The sequence below is a fragment of the Onychostoma macrolepis genome, chromosome 11, assembly GCF_012432095.1.
Source record: "Onychostoma macrolepis isolate SWU-2019 chromosome 11, ASM1243209v1, whole genome shotgun sequence".
NCBI lineage: Eukaryota > Metazoa > Chordata > Actinopteri > Cypriniformes > Cyprinidae > Onychostoma > Onychostoma macrolepis.
The window spans coordinates 4,648,018-4,665,191 of NC_081165.1; the positions used below are offsets into that span (position 1 = coordinate 4,648,018).

Sequence of the window (17,174 nt, forward strand, 5' to 3'; positions counted from 1 at the left end):
CATTTGCATTGGTAATAAATCTGCAAAAGTTCACTTAAAGAAGAAGTTCATCCAAAGATGAAAATTCAGAAAGCTATCATATATATGCCAAGTTCTGTCATGAAACTCTGGATGGTGCGGGCTGATGGCTCGTTAACGCAAATTGATGATATTCTCAGCATTAAACTACTTGGCACTAGCTGATTGGTTCAAGTTGCATGCGCAGCCAAAGAGCTTCCTGCTTCACATTTAAATGGCTGGTTAGCATTCACTAGAGTAGTTTGCAGCGCGCTTTCAGAGTTCCTCTGAATTGTCATGTTGGTCGTATCGCACCACATACAGTGCAGACAGATTCGCCTATTATAATGGGTTCAATTGATTTGTTGCATTGTGCCATCTGCTTCTGGCGTAGACACTGTGTTAAAGTGAAATAGGCATTTGCCTAGCTACCTATTTGCCTATTTAATAGAGCTTAAAGGGGTGGTTGACTGTTTTTTTCTAGGCTTGATTGTGTTTATGGGGTGCAGTCTAACATGTGTTCATGCTTCATTTTTTTAAAAACGCATTATTTTTCATATAATTTACCTTTATTCCACACCACTCTGTCCCTTCTCTGACAAACGCCTCGATTATTTCCTGTTTTTATGAAGCCCCTCCCTCAGAAATACGTGATTGGCTCTGATTGGTTAGCTGGCTCAGTGTGTTGTGATTCGCTAAACTGCCGAGCGTGCGTCTAAATGTCCCGCCCCTCAGCTCAGCGGCATGTGCTCCGTTTGTATTGTAAACAATGTCGTCGTCTATATTTCTTATCAATTTGAGCCCGATTGAGACGCAGAGGATATTAGAGAAGAGGATCGCGCAGAACCTGTGCAAGCATGGCTCTTAATGGTATGTTTGTTTGTTTGTCTCCGTCTGGTCAGAGGAGAACTGGCCCCCCGACTGAGCCTGGTTTCTCCCAAGGTTTTTTTTTTTTTCTCCATTCTGTCACAGAGGGAGTTTTGGTTCCTTGCCGCTGTCGCCTCTGGCTTGCTCAGTTGGGGACACTTAATTTCTAGCGATTATCGCTGATTTGATTGCACAGATACTATTTAAACTAAACTGAGCTAGACAATGACATCTCTGAATTCAATAATGAAATGCCTTTAACTGAAAATTGAGTGTTTAATCTTATCATTATACATTACTGACACTCTATCCTCCAATTTGATACTGTTAAGTGCTTTGACACAATCTGTATTGTAAAAGCGCTATATAAATAATGGTGACTTGACTTGACTTGACTTTGTTGTCTCATACTTTTAGATACGCTGTTATTATGCTACTGCTTATGTTAGCTTTTAATGTACGGTTTTATTCTGATTAAAGCTTTAATACAGTATGGCAACCGCACACACGTCCATGTATAACTCTTCTCATTGCTATGTGAAAATGTATAATTGGAACAGTTTGTTGGAGCTGATCTGACGATCTGAATGAGAGAGAGAGAGAGAGAGAGAGAGACAGAGATGCAGAGCAGGGCGACGCAAGGAACAGTATTAGAACATTCATTTTGAAACTTGTGAATCCATTAGAATCGTTAGAAGACAGAATCGCGATTCATATATGAATAGATTTTTACGTGCACCCCTAGTTTTCTCTTCCTCTTCTCTAAAGCAGCACAGCATGGCCTCGCCCCCTTCCTTACATGTTCCCGAGGGCGGGGTTTATATGGGTTCGTGACATAACAGACTCCGGAAGTAGTTCGTTGTAGTCCCTTACCAGCTGTTTTGGTAGGCATTAAACTTCCAGAATTTTAAAAGACGATATCTCTGTTTGCATTGAACTTTCAGCGCTGCAACTTTGCAGATATTGTTTATGCTCAAACAGCAACATTACACACTAACTAACGTTAAAAAAGTGAAATTGCAATCAACCAGCCCTTTACAGCAATTAAAATTCTTCATGCAGTAGCAGCAGCTTGCATATGTGTTCAGTTTTTCGACAATATTATTTTTTTCAGCAGCAGCATACATAGCATTTCTATACACTAATGTTGTGAATATTAATTTGGTCACAATTAATATAAACAGCAGCAGTATGCACAGTAAAATCAGATAATGTAGTGAATAATTTTACAGCATAGTTGCTGTCACGGTGCTACTCCGAGGAGGCAAGGAACTCAGAGATATAGGAGTTTTCATTGCAGGAATAACAGTCTTTAATAAACAAACCAAGGTGGAACACAGGGCAAGCAGGAGAAACACGTAGCACCATCAGTAGACAAATAAGACAACAAGGAAGACAACACTATAAATAAAGGGCTTAACAAGGGGTAATTACAAGACACAGGTGAATCAAATGACAAATCAACGAGAGGGAAAAACTGGGTCACGGGGAGCACATGGGAGAAAACACAACAAAACAGGTCCATATTCCTGACATATCGCCCCCCTCCCAGAATGCGCATCTTCGTGCCGTAGAAACAACAGAGGGAAGGATGGGTGGGACCTAGGTAGGAGGCTTGGGAGGAGGACGGACACCCGGGAGGGGGCCGGCAGACAGAGTGGAGCTGATGGAGGGAGGAGCCGTGGAGGAGGAAAGGCTGACTACTCCAGGGGACCGACCAACGGCGGCAGAACAGGTGGTGGAGACAGAGAGTCAATGAGCCAATGAGCCAGGATGACAAGGAGGATCCGGAGGGCCGAGGTGGAACAGATGGCTCAGGCGACCAATGCGGAGGCGGGGATCTGAAAGGCCACGGTGGAGCCGGAGCGACAGAGGACCGAGGAGGAGCAGAAGGGAAGGAGGAGCCTGACAGAGCCGGAGGGACGAAGCGCAGCCGGAGGAGTGGAGTTATTCACCCCCCGGAGCAATGTGATACACATTTTAATATGGGTGCACACGCTTTATTTGACTACTTTTGATCTGTTGAACACCCGCCTGTGTCATTATAGAGCTTGAAAGAGCCAGGACAATTTTGAATATAATTCCGATTGAATTCATCTGAAAGAAGAAAGTCATATACACCTAGGATGCCTCGAGAGTGAGTAAAACATGGACTGATTTTTATTTTTGGGTGAACCCTTTAAGCCATTTGGCAAAGCCGGCCCAGGCTCACATAGACTAGCAAACACTCTGAGAGCAGCAACAGTACATATGTCTTGGCAATAGATCTGCTTCTTTTGGGGGTGTAAGGGTGGTTTCCCTACAGTGGTTCAGGCTGTAGGATTGCCGAATGACTAAAGAAACATTATCAGCATGATGGTATAACACTGTACATTTCTTGTCTTTTATCACCCACTGCCACTTATACCAACGATGGAAATAAGCACAGTTAGAATAGTTAAATATGTGGGAGAGCGTTGCTATTAAGTGACTATATTGTATTGCAATAGGTAGCACTTCAATATTAACCTTGAATCAAGACTAGTTAGCACATAATTTATAATTGAAATGGTTTAATAACAGTATTTTGTTATGGTTACACTTGAATTGGTTAGAAAATAGATGAAGGATGGTAAACATAACCAGTTAATTGTACCCAGCATGCATGTAAAATACATGGGGGTATAGAGAGAGGAACAAAAGAGGGAGAGAGGGCAGAGCCCCAAAAAGAGAGCTCCAGCAGAGAAAAGATACAGAGCAACAGTTGCAATCTTCTTTTTTCCCTTCCTTGACCATGTGACTAAAATCAAGATAGGTTTGGGACAGGAAAGCAGAAGTCTTTGATTATTTTCAACCTTACAGGGGGCTTCATCATTTCATCTCTCTCCTGCCTTATGGGGATGATTTCAAGCATATTATTGTATAGCAGCAGTATGTTTTCATGCTCAAAGCAGCATACACATTTTGGCTGTTTTGTTTCTCATTCCAGCTTTGTTAGGGGTTATTTGATATGCTATTTGTGCAGCAGCAGTATGTCTTAAATACTCACAGCACCATATCTGCATATGTATTGGCAGTAGCAAGCTCCTGTACTTGCTTGCAGCAGCAGCAGCATAGCAGATCTAATCCGCCAAGACCACATATATTAACATTGTCATATCCATTGCCATGCTAAAGTCTTCCGAGAGCTGTCATGATAGAAATATATGATATAACTTCAAGAAATGTACCCCTTTCTGGTTTCTGGAAGTATTCCTGGGCCCATTTAGTAATGCCAATGACAGAATCATGCCAGTGAGTGATGCAGTGCCGTCTGAGGGCCTGAAGACCACGGGCATCTAACAAAGGCGGCCTTGTCCCTTACGCACAGAGATTTCTCCAGTTTCTCTGAATCTTTTGATGATGTTATGTACTGTAGATGATGAGATTTGAAAAGCCTTTGCAACTTGTTGTTGAGGAACGTTGTTTTTAAAGTATTCCACAGTCTTTTTACGCACTCTTTCACCCTCTGCCCATCTTTACTTCTGAGAGACTCTGCCTCGCTAAGACATCCCTTTTATAGCTAATCATGTTACAGACCTGATGTCAATTAACTTAATTAGTTGCTAGATGTTCTAAAATCTGAATCTTTTCAAAATGGCTTGCTTTTTCAGCCCTTTGTTGCCCCCGTGCCAACTTTTGCCAGCTCATTTAGTGGATAAAAGTGTAAAATTTCTCAGTTTAAACACTTGTTATGTTCTCTATGTTCTATTGTGAATAAAATATTGGCTCATGTTATTTGAAAATCTTTTAGTTTTCATTTTATTCAAATTTAAAAAACGTCCCAACATTTCCGGAATTCGGGTTGTAAATAAATTAAGTATATTCTTTGTTGCTCAAATAAGGTTTTGCTTCCACAGCAGAAACTAATATAGAGGACAAGTAAACAGTCAGAAAAAAATAATAATAATAACAACAATAATAATAATAATAATAATTATTATTATTATTATTATTATTATTATTATCATAATAATCATAAATCAATACATAAATTAAAAATGTTAAAGTTTTCAGGATTATCGTGGTTTCATAATCATTGAATTAATATGATTAATTAAATCAAAACTGGATTAATCACACAGACCTATCCAGGTCATATTATTTCATATGATCAGGAAAAGAGCAGCATAAATGTTCCACTAAACATCTCCTTTTGTGTTCCACAGAAGAAAGTCAGTCATAAAGAATGTCTATAAATGATGTTCAGATTTTTAAGTGATGTTGGAATTTTCAGTTTTGAACTATTCCTGTAAATGAACAAATAGAAAGGTTCAAGCAGATTGACAAATTGTACTGGCATAAAAGCGCACGACTCGCTCCTGTTTTAATGTCAGTAAGTCATGCCAGCTAACTTGTGATGGGACAGTTTCCCTGCAGCATGAGGCCGGCTGATCTCTATCAACACCCACTGTCTGTCTGCCTATCTTTCTTCTTTTTTCTTTTTTTTTTCTTTTTTTGTTTTACAGTTTTAAAAAATATCCTCTATAACTTTACAATTTTTATTTCAGATTACTTTACTAGAATCCTCCATCATGCAAACAATAATAATACAAATAAAAAAATCCAATCTCTCTCTCTCTCTCACACACACACACACACACACACACACACACACAAACACACACGCACCACTGGTGGTTTAAAGAATTGGGCCAAACCCCAGAAATTCCAATCCAATTCTATATAAATAAATAAAGAGGCACAATGTGGAGTTTGTGCTTTCACAGCCTCAGTCCTGCAGTAACCTCTGCATTTGGCTATCCTCTGCCTCGCTCTTAAAAGAAGAAAAATGTGCCATTTGTTTCAAATGCTACCTCTTTTTCCATCACACATTCTGCATTTCTGAAACCAGAAGATCCTCCAGATTTCCAACCTCATGTGCAGATGAGTGACTGTGTGGGTTGGTGTATGTTAAAGGATTGTTTTTTTTTTTTGTATGACAGAAGCAATCCATTTTATGTATGTTGTGCACACACTACCGTTTGAATGAGAATGTGAGATTGCACAGAGAGAGAGAGAGAGAGAGAGAGAGAGAGACTTAATGAACTAAGTGAACTACAGTAGTGATGTCATTAAACTAATATACCACATTTGTCCTTTGGGGGCAGTAGAGCTACAGAGGAGTGACTGGTATTTTAAGGGAATATTTCACCCAAAAATGAAAATTTGCTGTGTATTTACTCACTCTCAGGCCACCTAAAATGAAAAGGAATTTGTTCATTGACAAAAAAAAAAAAAAAAAATGGAGAAATTCAGAATTTAATCACTTCACCATTGGATCCTCTGCAGTGAATGAGTGCCATCAGAATGAGATAAAACATCACAACAATCCACAAGTAATCCACACCACTCCAGTCCATCAATTCAATCAAAGTCTTGTGAAGATAAAGGCTGCATGTTTGTAAAACAAAACAAAAACAAATCTATCATTAAGATGTTTTAACTTCAAACTATTGCTTATGAATATATTTGTTTAGCGCTGTTTTGGACTGTTTTTGCTTGTAAAATGTGCTTAATTTGTGCATATTTCTCTTCTGATTCAGATGAGACAGCTTTTTCACTGGAGATCAGAAACAGTTTGAAGTTTAAAAAGTCTGAATGATGGATCAAACACGCAGCTTTTTACTTCAAAAGATGTTAACTGATGGACCATTCACTGCAGAGGATCCATTCCTGAGCAAGTGATGGAATGACACATTTCTCTAAATCTGTTCCCATGAAGAAATAAACTCATCTACGGAACATCTTGGATGGCCTGAGGGTGAGTACTTTTACATTTTTGGGTGAACTATTACTTTAAATAATTTTGAATAGATTTATATTTAAAAAAAATATGATATTTAAAATGTTACGCAATATTTTGCACTCCAAATTCAACATTTAAAATATACAAATATTAAATGTTATATTTCCATATTTGTTATATTGTGTATTTCAGCTACTCTATTTTATATTTGGTGAATGTCAAATTTTAAGTTTTAGCCGTACAGAAGTCACAGGTTTTAGGTGCAGAGAAAAAGCATGCAAAGTGTACTAGATTTTACTCAGAATTTGTCTAACATCTCAGGATGTTAAATCTGAATCTAATAAAAAAGTAAAGTGGTCTTTTATGTACAGTTAATAGAGTTGCTGTCAGTACTGAGGCTGAATAATGTTTCAGCGCTGAAGTCATGAGCTGGCAGACACATAGTTGAGTATTTAAGGTGTCCTTAAGCAAAAACAGTTCACTTCAGCAGTTTTTATGCCACCAGTGCAGAAAGAACAGCAAACATATTCAACAGATCAAACATGATGTATTCTCAACCACTGACCTTAACACTTCCACCATAAGCTGCATTTATATGCAGGTAAATATATGCATAATAAAGCTTACTGCATACTAATCACATTTACAAAGCTTTTTACTTAAAATTATGTTTGTTTTACCATATTACTCTTAATATTTCTGCAGTATTCAGTATTTATATCATTCATTCTTCCTACTTATTATTTTTGCTGTCTATGATACTATGAGAGCACACTGCCTGGAATAGTATTTCCCACAGTGCACTCAATTTCCAAAGTCATGAATGAATCTGATATGACCTATACTTTTGAACTCTTTCTTAACATCTTTACAGAAAATTGGATTTTTATATATATATCCATAATGAAACATCAAGAACTTTCTGAATCTCCAAAAAACCACATAGCTCGACTCCAGAACCCATGATATAATATGGTTATATTATGGATGTGGTATATATATATAATACGGTTCTTAACAAGAAAATTACTGACTTGTTTTACTGAAGCTAAGATGCTGCAAAGACCCACTGGACAACCTTTAGCCCAAAATGCTTTTACCTACTCAACCTGGATTTTGTGCATTGTTGCATTATGTGTCACGTGCATTATATGTCACTTTTTTTTATGCATTATTTTAAGAGTAGGACAGGGTGAAGGCTGTTGTTTACGATGAAAACAATTGAATGATCAGCTATTTAAAGAAACAGACTGTCTCGACCGTCTAGCCCATCTGCCTCTCTGTCTCTCCTTCTGTATGTTCCCACTCTGAACGAAGAAAGGATAGACTGAAGGATGGGTAGATGTTATCTCTTATTAAATGGAGCTAATGGAGCGTCTGTGTATGAAGGCACCACATAATGAGATAATCACTGGATAGTTATAGCCCTGTTGACACAACTATTTTACTTTTACTACTTTTTATCTCTCAGGAAGACAAAATACAAAGCAGCATCCCAGGTATCATACATCAAACATCTTGTGACCGCTATGTGACTTTTTTTTTTTTTTTTTTTGCATTGAAATGTAATCTTTCTTCAGTTTGCTGAAAGTTGTGTTCTCCTCTTTCACTCTTTTCTGGCTATAAATGGACATTTGTGTTTATATGCATTCTTCAGGGTGCAAAGGATTTGAATTTGCCTTTCTTTGTTTGTGTGTGTGTGTGTGTGTGTGTGTGTGTGTGTGCTTCAGCAGGATTATTCCAGGAGGTGGTGACTGACATGTGGTCTGTTTGATACAGTGGATGTGCGTGTCTGAACACGCCGACATCAAGAACAAACCCTGAATCACACTAGCACACAAAACTGAACAAACTCAAAGCATGCTTTACTGATGGAATCTTCTATATTAGCTTCATTTATTTTGCTCTTCCTTTTAACAAAATAATATTTTCATAATTTAATTGTGTAGATACACTGTACATATTTACACAATTTTTTTTATGTTTTTGAAAGAAGTCTCTTTATGCACTTTTATTTGAACAAAAATACAATAAAAACAGTTAAATTGTGAATTATTATCACAATTTAAAATAACTGTTTTATATGTGAATATAATGTATAATGTAAAATGTTATTTATTCCTATGATTTAAAGCAGTTTTTTTTTTCTTTGCCATCAGGAATAAAGTACATATATAATATTTATAACAAATAGAAAACAGTTATTTTCAATTGTAATAATATTTCACAATATTACTGTAAAAAAAAAAAAAACGTAAGGGCAACATAAGAAAAGAACACACTATTAGCTCCAGTTTTATTCAGAAAATGAAATTATTCTGCTACTTACACAGAGCTGCCATCTCTTTGGGAAGGTCAGCTCCAAATCGTCCAAATAGGCTGCCATTGGCCAGAAGATCGAAGGGGGAGTGGTTTCGCATTGAACTGAAGGCAAAGGGGTAGAACCCTGTCATATGACTCATAGACCTCTCCCTATTGGTTGCCATTTTGATGATGGCGGTCCTCCAGTGTCCAAAGACTGTCCTGTGGTCCCTTCGTTGAGATGGTAAATTTGCACTTCTCTATCTCTTCACTCCGACACTTTTTATAAAAGGAATTCTCTTACTAAGCTGTGTGCAGTAATCGTAAATCCATTATAAACATTTGTGCAGCACTGATCTGAATGGAAGATGATCTCAGCAAGTGATCCAGAATTGATGCACAATAATCCAACAGATGCCTGCAGAAAAACACAAGAGGAAAACATTGCATTTAAAACATATTTTGACCCCATGCACTATTAACAACACTTAATAGAAGAAGAAGAATGCAGAAATTGAACTGTCTACATCTAACAGCTATATGAGATCAAATATAATTTTTTCCATAAAATATACCATCTACAGTTGTGCCTTAATTTACTTATTTTTTTGCTCAGTCTTTACGCACTAAGTAAATGTTACATTTAATGTTGCAATGTAAATTATGTCTGGGGAAAAAAAAAAAAAACAGAAAACAAAATCAGATCTGACCATTCAGACTGAAACACACACATTTCCAAGAACCTGAAATTGCAATCTGATTTCAGACCACATATGAATGTGGTTTGGACTGGGTTTGTAAAAGCCAGATTTCATGTGGTTTTCTGCTGTTAGGTCTGTAAACAACTAAATGGGTTTGAGCCGGATAAGCCAAAAAAAAAAAAAAAATGCTGCCTGTCTGAACAAAGATCTTTTTACAAATAATCGACGCTGAATTGGTGAACAGCTTAGCCAGGTCCGACAAATCAGTTGTCACAATTCACGTAGTGACAAGAAACCACTGGAACTTTGAGTTCTAATCATTTTGGGTGCCTAATTTCTTGAGGTAAGAAATTTCACCTCGAAGACATCTGAGATATAAAAGACACAGCATCATAATCAAACAGGCATGAGGCCATCTGCTTTAGTGAGAACCACTGTGAAAGAAATTGCGAGCCAACAAACAGATGAAATGAGGGGGAGAAATAGAGTGAGTCTCTTGTTGGGGCATTCATTTGAACGGCCTCCAAGCCATGAAGTGATTCCAGGCAATGCCATATGATTTAAATCAGAGACACAGCTCAATAAAGCTGCCTCTGTTCTACTGCCACATGCCCAGGGTGGAGGGCACCCAGCGCTGGCTAACCCCCTCCTTCTGCCTCCATCAGGACTTGATGGAAAGTTCCAGAGCACAAAACCATAAATGGTGAAGCTGACTTTCCATATCTTCATACAGATTACAAATACAAGTTTTCTTAACCGACACACATGACTGTAATGGATTGCATTTTTTAAAGAATCATGTTTACTGTCAAAGTTTTTCACATTTTAAATGTATATAGTAAGGAGTTTACATTGACATCTATTGTTTTTATTTTCACAGGTACATCACCTGGTACCTTTTGCATTTTAGGTTTGAATTAAGAGATGATTTATAAAGTTCACTCCTTTTAATCTACTTGTAAGTGGATAATTCTCTCTCTATCTTTGTCTGTCTCTTTGCCTGGTTCTTTCTTTTAATTGCTGTCTGTTGCTCTGTAAGGCTATGTTCATTTGGAGCAGGGCTGCAGTAAACTGTTCCACATGTGAGGACTGTGCAGAATGGCCATGCTTCAGAAAGCATCAACAATCAATCCCGCTCTGATCATGCACACACAAACACTGAACTACATTCAGATACTCACTGCCCTGTGTACTTACTGACTGTCATGTATATGACCTTTTTTATACCTATTTTATTTTATTTTATTTATTAAATCCCCAAATTCCCCAGAACTGAATTTCTTATATTTTCTTCATCCCTCCCTCTTTGACTCGCTGTCCTTTGAAAATCCCCCTTCTTGACATGTTTTCGTCTTCAGCGGTTTCTTCATCTCATTCAAGATGACAGTTTTCAAGATGTTTTCAACAAAGCAATGAGAAGTACAATCAAAAAAAAAAAAAAAAAATCAGAACAGGATGAAAGAAAACAATGAAGATGTGTTTTAGGGAAAAAAAACTGAAAAATGCAAGGTTGAAAAGAAAAGAAAAGAAAAGAAAAGAAAAGAAAAGAAAAGAAAAGAAAAGAAAAGTTATAGGACTTTGCACGGAAATGTATGAAGAGTACAGAAAATCAAACAGAATCATTATTAAGTACTTAGAAGTAAAAAGTGATCAAAATAAGAACGAAAGAGTAAACAAAAGTGGAAAATGCAAAGCCAGGAATGAAACATTCCTCTATTGTGCAGTAGTTGCTCATTAATTAGACACACATTGGGCATAAGGAGAAGTCTGGTGTGTGTGTGTGTGTGTGTGATAGGGGTGAATGAGGTCTTGCAGCATATAAAAAGCAATGGTTTTATTTTACCCAGTAAAATGGTGAAATAACAAACAGTTATACAGGAGAACTGCCTATACGGGTTAATGACTTGTAAGCAAAGTGTACCCAGCATTCACCCAAGAGCGTACCATATACAGTATTAATATGGTCATACATATAATATATACATTCTTTTAAATAGCATTTGAAGAAGACGTTACCAATTTTATGCACATTTGTTTTTATAGAATAAAATGGTGGGACCTTTGTTGATTTTATATTAAACTAATTTTATGTGTTATATCATAACCATAACCAACCTCTAAACTTAATTACGTTTATCCAAAGTATTTTTAGCCCCTTCGTTAAGCCATTTTCCAACCAACTATTAAAGAAATTGTTCACCCAAAAATGTTAATCATCTCCAAAGAATTTGGCATTACATCATTGTCTCACCAATGGATCAATGCAGCGAATCAGTGCCATCAGAATGAGAGTCCGAACAGCTGGTGAAACCATCACAAAAGTCCACAAAAGTAATCCAATTAATGCAATGAAAAGCTGCATGTATCCCATAATCCATAATAACTTTTGCTCCAGTGAAAAAAGGCCATCCCCTATTGTCACATCAAAATCCACCCACATATTTGTCAAAAACTGTTTTCAGATGAGATGTCCTTTTCACTGGAGGAAATGTTATTGCGGTATTTTAGTCGGACATGGTGGTTTGAAATTAAAACGTCTTAATGATGGATTTGTTTCTTACAAACATGCAGCTCCCCAAACCCCGTCAACTGATGGACTGGAGTGGTGTGGATTATTGTGATGTTTTTATCAGCTGTTTGAACTCTCATTCTGACGGCACCCATTCACTGCAGAGGATCCACTGGTGAGCAAGTGATGTAATGCTACATTTCACCAAATGAATTCATTCTTTGAGGTTCATTCGCCATGTTTAGCATCTAGTTTCTATGATTCCTTCATCTAACCCATGTCCCTAGCCTCCAGATGGACACATGCTGCAGGGCTGTAAGGTCTGCTCTCTCCTGTGGCCCTCCGCAGGGTGCACACCTTCACACTGTCAACAAAAGCGCCTGTGTGCCTTGCCTCAATACTGCATTTATAGGACGGGCCGCCTGGCAGGGTTTGCCTGGTCTGGGTCTGCTCTCATTTACCAGCGTGAAAAGAGGGAGGGGGTATAAAGAGAGGAGGTAATGAGGTAATGCCCACAAACTTTCTATGATGCAATATTGGGAAATATTTATCTCATGTAGGTAACACAAAGGCAACATAAACACAGTCAATGCTGAAGGTCATGTTTCTAAGTAATTAACGGATCTCATCGCCTTTCAATTAATGTTCCTAAACATTTGGAATATAAGATGTCCACTTCAGTATTAGAAATAAAGGTTCTTCAAAGGTCCTTTGCAGCACCACAAAGTTGTGTGAACTAGATTCAAGCCACTCTTTTTCACCAATAGTTTAGTCAACAACTTGGTCTCCTCATATCTACACTCCTAACACTAAAGATTATCTATCTATGGGTCCACCAAAAACCTTTAAAATGTATAAAACGTTTCTGTTACACAAAAGTTTATTATTTATTATTTATTTATTAAAATTTAAAAACGGGAAATAAAACTGATAGGGTGCACGCTCCCACACACCCACACATACATATCACCCATAAGACAGCAAATAAACAAGAATAAACAAATACATTTTTATTGTTTTGAGGTGCAAAAACTGATCTGCCACTCGGTAGTATTTAGCCAAAACTGTCACTTCGGTCTAGTTTATTCATGGTTTTTGTGACAGAGCCCTGACACTCCCCTCTTGTCTGGTTTTCTTGTGAGCGAGCAGCTTTGAGTGTGCTCGAGCCGCGCGCTCTCTCGTCTGCATTCTTTGTTTCATGTTGGAGCGTGGTGTTTGGATCCCGGCACTCACGTCTTGTTCAGGTTCTGTTTGGGTTTCGTGTCGGGGTTTGGACACTCACGCTCCAGGTTTGGTCTTGCTTTGGGAGCATGGGGTCTCGAGTTCGCTTGGGCCGTGCGCTCCTCTGTCCGTGTGGGTTGTGTTTTGTTCGGCCGTGTGCTTTTCCGTTGTCTTGTTTTGTTGCATGCAGCTCATTTTCCGGCTGCGTGCTTTTTCTTGTTTTGTCTTGTTCTGTGTGGCACGCAGCTTGTGTTTTTCACTGGCTGCGTGCTTTCATGTTTTGTGAGAACACGCAGCTTATGATCCTCCTCATTAGCTACGTGTTCATGTCCTGTTTTGCACATGGCTAGTGATTTTCTTTTGCTGACCATGTGCTTGTGTTTTTGTTTTGTGTGAGCACATGGCTTGTCTTGTTTGGTTCTATGTGCCATGTGCTCTCATGTCTATTGTCTTGACCCCACCCCTCTTGTTACTTGATTATTGGTTTATTTGCCCCACCTGTGTTTCCATTGTTATCCTCCTAATTTGCTCCCTATTTATTCTCCTTGTGTTTGCAGTCCTGAAGAAAATAGGCTACTTTATCTTATCAGGTTTACTACCCTTCTTTCTGCTTTCTTTACTACTACTACTTCTGAAACGTGGCATTGCCATATGTTAATATTGCTGGCATGAGAAGTGCTTGTGATGTTCATTTGTAAGCCACTTTGGATAGGAGTATCTAAATGACCAACGGTGAGTGTAATATCCAGTGAGCCCGTTTTTATGGCTGAAGTTGTTTTGGGATTAAATTATAAATTTCCTCTTTTGTGGTAAACGGATTTTTGTGAATATTTTGTTTTTTGAAAACCCCTCTATTGGGTGGTTGCCATCCTGAAAACTGTGGATCTATCAAACTCTGTCTATTTGTTTGCGCATCCTAACCAGTTCAACACAGCAACGCAGGCTCAACACAATGTGTGAATTTGAGACGGGACTTTCTGTTTGGCTGACCAATGGCAGACATGGGGAATGTCCAGGAAACTTGTGTGAAAATCATTATTTTATTTATGCGTGCACTGTAAAAAATGATCGTAATTTTAACTGTAAAAAACTGTGAAAATGCTACAGTAAAAACCTGTTAAATGGTTAACGGTAAGTTCCCCTAATATATACAGTGAAAAACTGTAATAGACATTTCAGACAATTTTACGGTGAAATACCGTTTTTGGAAGTGAAAAAGAATATAAAATTTACAGGTAAAAACTGTAAATTGACGTTCCCAGAATTCCCTGCATTGCATTTCAAATTTTGTTTGAATTTGATGTTTTTTCTTTGAAATAACTGTTTCTTCTTAGTTTTTTTCTTATCAGTTATGTTTATTAGGGTTGTATGTTACATCTAATGTTGTTAAAGTAATGTTTATTGCAAATTTCAATTGAATCTCACCGTGATGGTGTTTAGTGTTTGTGTGAAGGACACTGTGCACTATCTATATATGTTATTATTTAAAAGCTGTCTGTGATGGGCTTTGGTTCATCATGTGACTTTCTCATCACCACCACCATGCATTTGGTGGTTATCGGTGTATTTCAAAGGTACAAAACAGATTTCAGTACTTCAATAGGTTGGTATATTAACATTATATCAGTTAATGAAATTACGGTATTTGACTGTAAATTTAAGTTAAAACCGTAAAACCTAAAATGTTGCTACAGTATTATTTATGGTAGAATTCCAGCAACCACAGCTGCCGTTTTTTTACCGTAAATTTTATGGATTTTTGTATTTTACAGTGTGCATGCAGTTGCATGTGGTGACACTGTTGGCACAGAAATGACACACTTCAGCTTTAAGTCTACTGAGCCGAATGAGATTAAAATGTTGTCATAACAGTGACACGCTCTTTGAATACAAACCAAAAACTACACAATGCAGAACCCGTTTTACTGACTGTTAATTGCTCTAAAGTCCTTATAGAAACACCTTAATTTATGACTTTGTGTAGGAACATCCAATTAGCAGTAAAAATGACATTGTGGACTCGGTCAGACAAATCTAGTGCGTAATGAAAGAGTGGGGAGAAAATTTTAATAGTTTTCCTGGCCAACAAAACACACAATCTGCCATAGACTCATAAACCCATAAACTGCATGTGCTAATTTACCTTCTGTGGAATATTTTCTAAGAGAGGCAATATTATGACATTATAACACTATATGTAATACCCTGGCACAGAATGGCATAAATTCATCAAAGTAAACTTCTCAGTAAATGAACAGTTCTGTATTCATGAAGTGCTCTCTTTGGATTTGAACAGTGCTGCTTGGGCACTACAATTCAACACCAAATGATTTGTTCATGCTAAACAAGGTCTTTGTCACTTTGAACGTGGATTTTAAAAAGGTCTGTCTCAGCACCTGGTCATGGCCATGTGTGACAAAACTGACTTTGCTCCAGGTTCGAGAGAGCTTGTCTTTGATGCGTGCTAATGAATGGGGTTTGGCACCTTCAACAAGAGCCCTGCAGTTCCCCAAAGAAACGATGAACAGCCGCAAAGGCAAAACACGTCTGGAAAAACATGAACTAAGAAGGAATAATTACGTTGCTGAAATATGAGCCATAAATCAAGGTGCCTTGAGGGAGGTTGTGAACTTCAAACCAAAGGATGTGGTGCATTAAAACACAGACATATTAACACACATATGCAAGGCAGTGATTTTCACATGCATGCCTACGGGCTCAGCAAATACAGATGGCCATTATTGTACGCAAGCGTGCATGTGTCACGGAACCAGCGCATTTAAATGTCCATGCACACAGGTGTGAGACAGCTCATGAATGTTCACACATGTGCACGCACATTTTAGACTCTATTCACAGCATGCGTACACTTTAAAGCTTTAAATTTTACACTTGACGCTCCAAACTTAAAGCAAAATAAAACATACAGATGCAGGCAATGGCTTAAGTTTCCATCCCCTAATAAACTGGAGCACAAGTCTTCCCTCCCTCCAAAATATTTTTATGAGTGCGGTCGCTGTTGGTGCACAATAACTTCAATTTATGAACGTCATTATGTCGTTGGCTGTGTAGTAAAAAGTGGTCAGAATATTCGTAAATATTCTGAATGGCCTCAATATTGTATACAGTTAGTTGACACCAGTAAGGAGCTCTTTTTTTAAGTCCTGGTACAGTGAACACACTCATCAAAATCATAGTCCAACCAAATATTTAAAATTCTGTCATTATTTACCTCATGTCGTTACTATAAAAAGTGTTTTTTCGCCTTTTCACTGAAAGTTAACAGGGTCCAAGTTAATGAACATTCAATGAGCACAAAAATTCTTTCAAGTATCATCTTTTGTACACAAAAGCATAAAAAATAAACAGAAGAAAACAACAGAAGAAAAATAAAGTCATACAGGTTGGGAAAAATATGATAGTGAATAAATGGACCTTTAAGACCTGAAACGCACTCTTCAAAAGTATGTAAATACACATGCTTCTGGCTTTGCTACAAGGGGTGCTTCAATAGGTATTAAGATTACCTGTCTTCTACATTCAGTTTGCTCTTTCAGGGCAACTACTGTCAACTTTAAAAATGTGTAAGTCGCTTATGTGTAAGTAGGCAGCACTTTATTTTACAGTCCTGTTCCACATGTGCATACTATGTACTTATTATAGTAATTACAATAACTGTGTAACAACTAGGTAGTAAACCTGAACTTAACATTAACCCTTACCTTATATTACCCAATACTTTCTTAGGTAAGTACATTATAAGTACACAGTGCAACTGTTATTCATGTAATAACACTGTAAAGTAACTAAG

At 37.7% G+C, this 17,174-nt stretch overlaps 1 protein-coding gene across 1 annotated transcript in view; it reads right to left on the reverse strand.

Annotated features, from left to right (window-relative positions):
• The window catches only part of rargb (retinoic acid receptor, gamma b), a 45,670-nt gene that overhangs the window by 24,375 nt on the left and 4,121 nt on the right, over positions 1-17,174 (reverse strand). The window contains exon 2 of the mRNA XM_058792323.1: positions 8,961-9,350. Coding sequence (XP_058648306.1) covers positions 8,961-9,117 — 157 coding nt within the window. The 5' untranslated portion in view covers positions 9,118-9,350. The remainder of the gene's footprint in view (positions 1-8,960; positions 9,351-17,174) is intronic.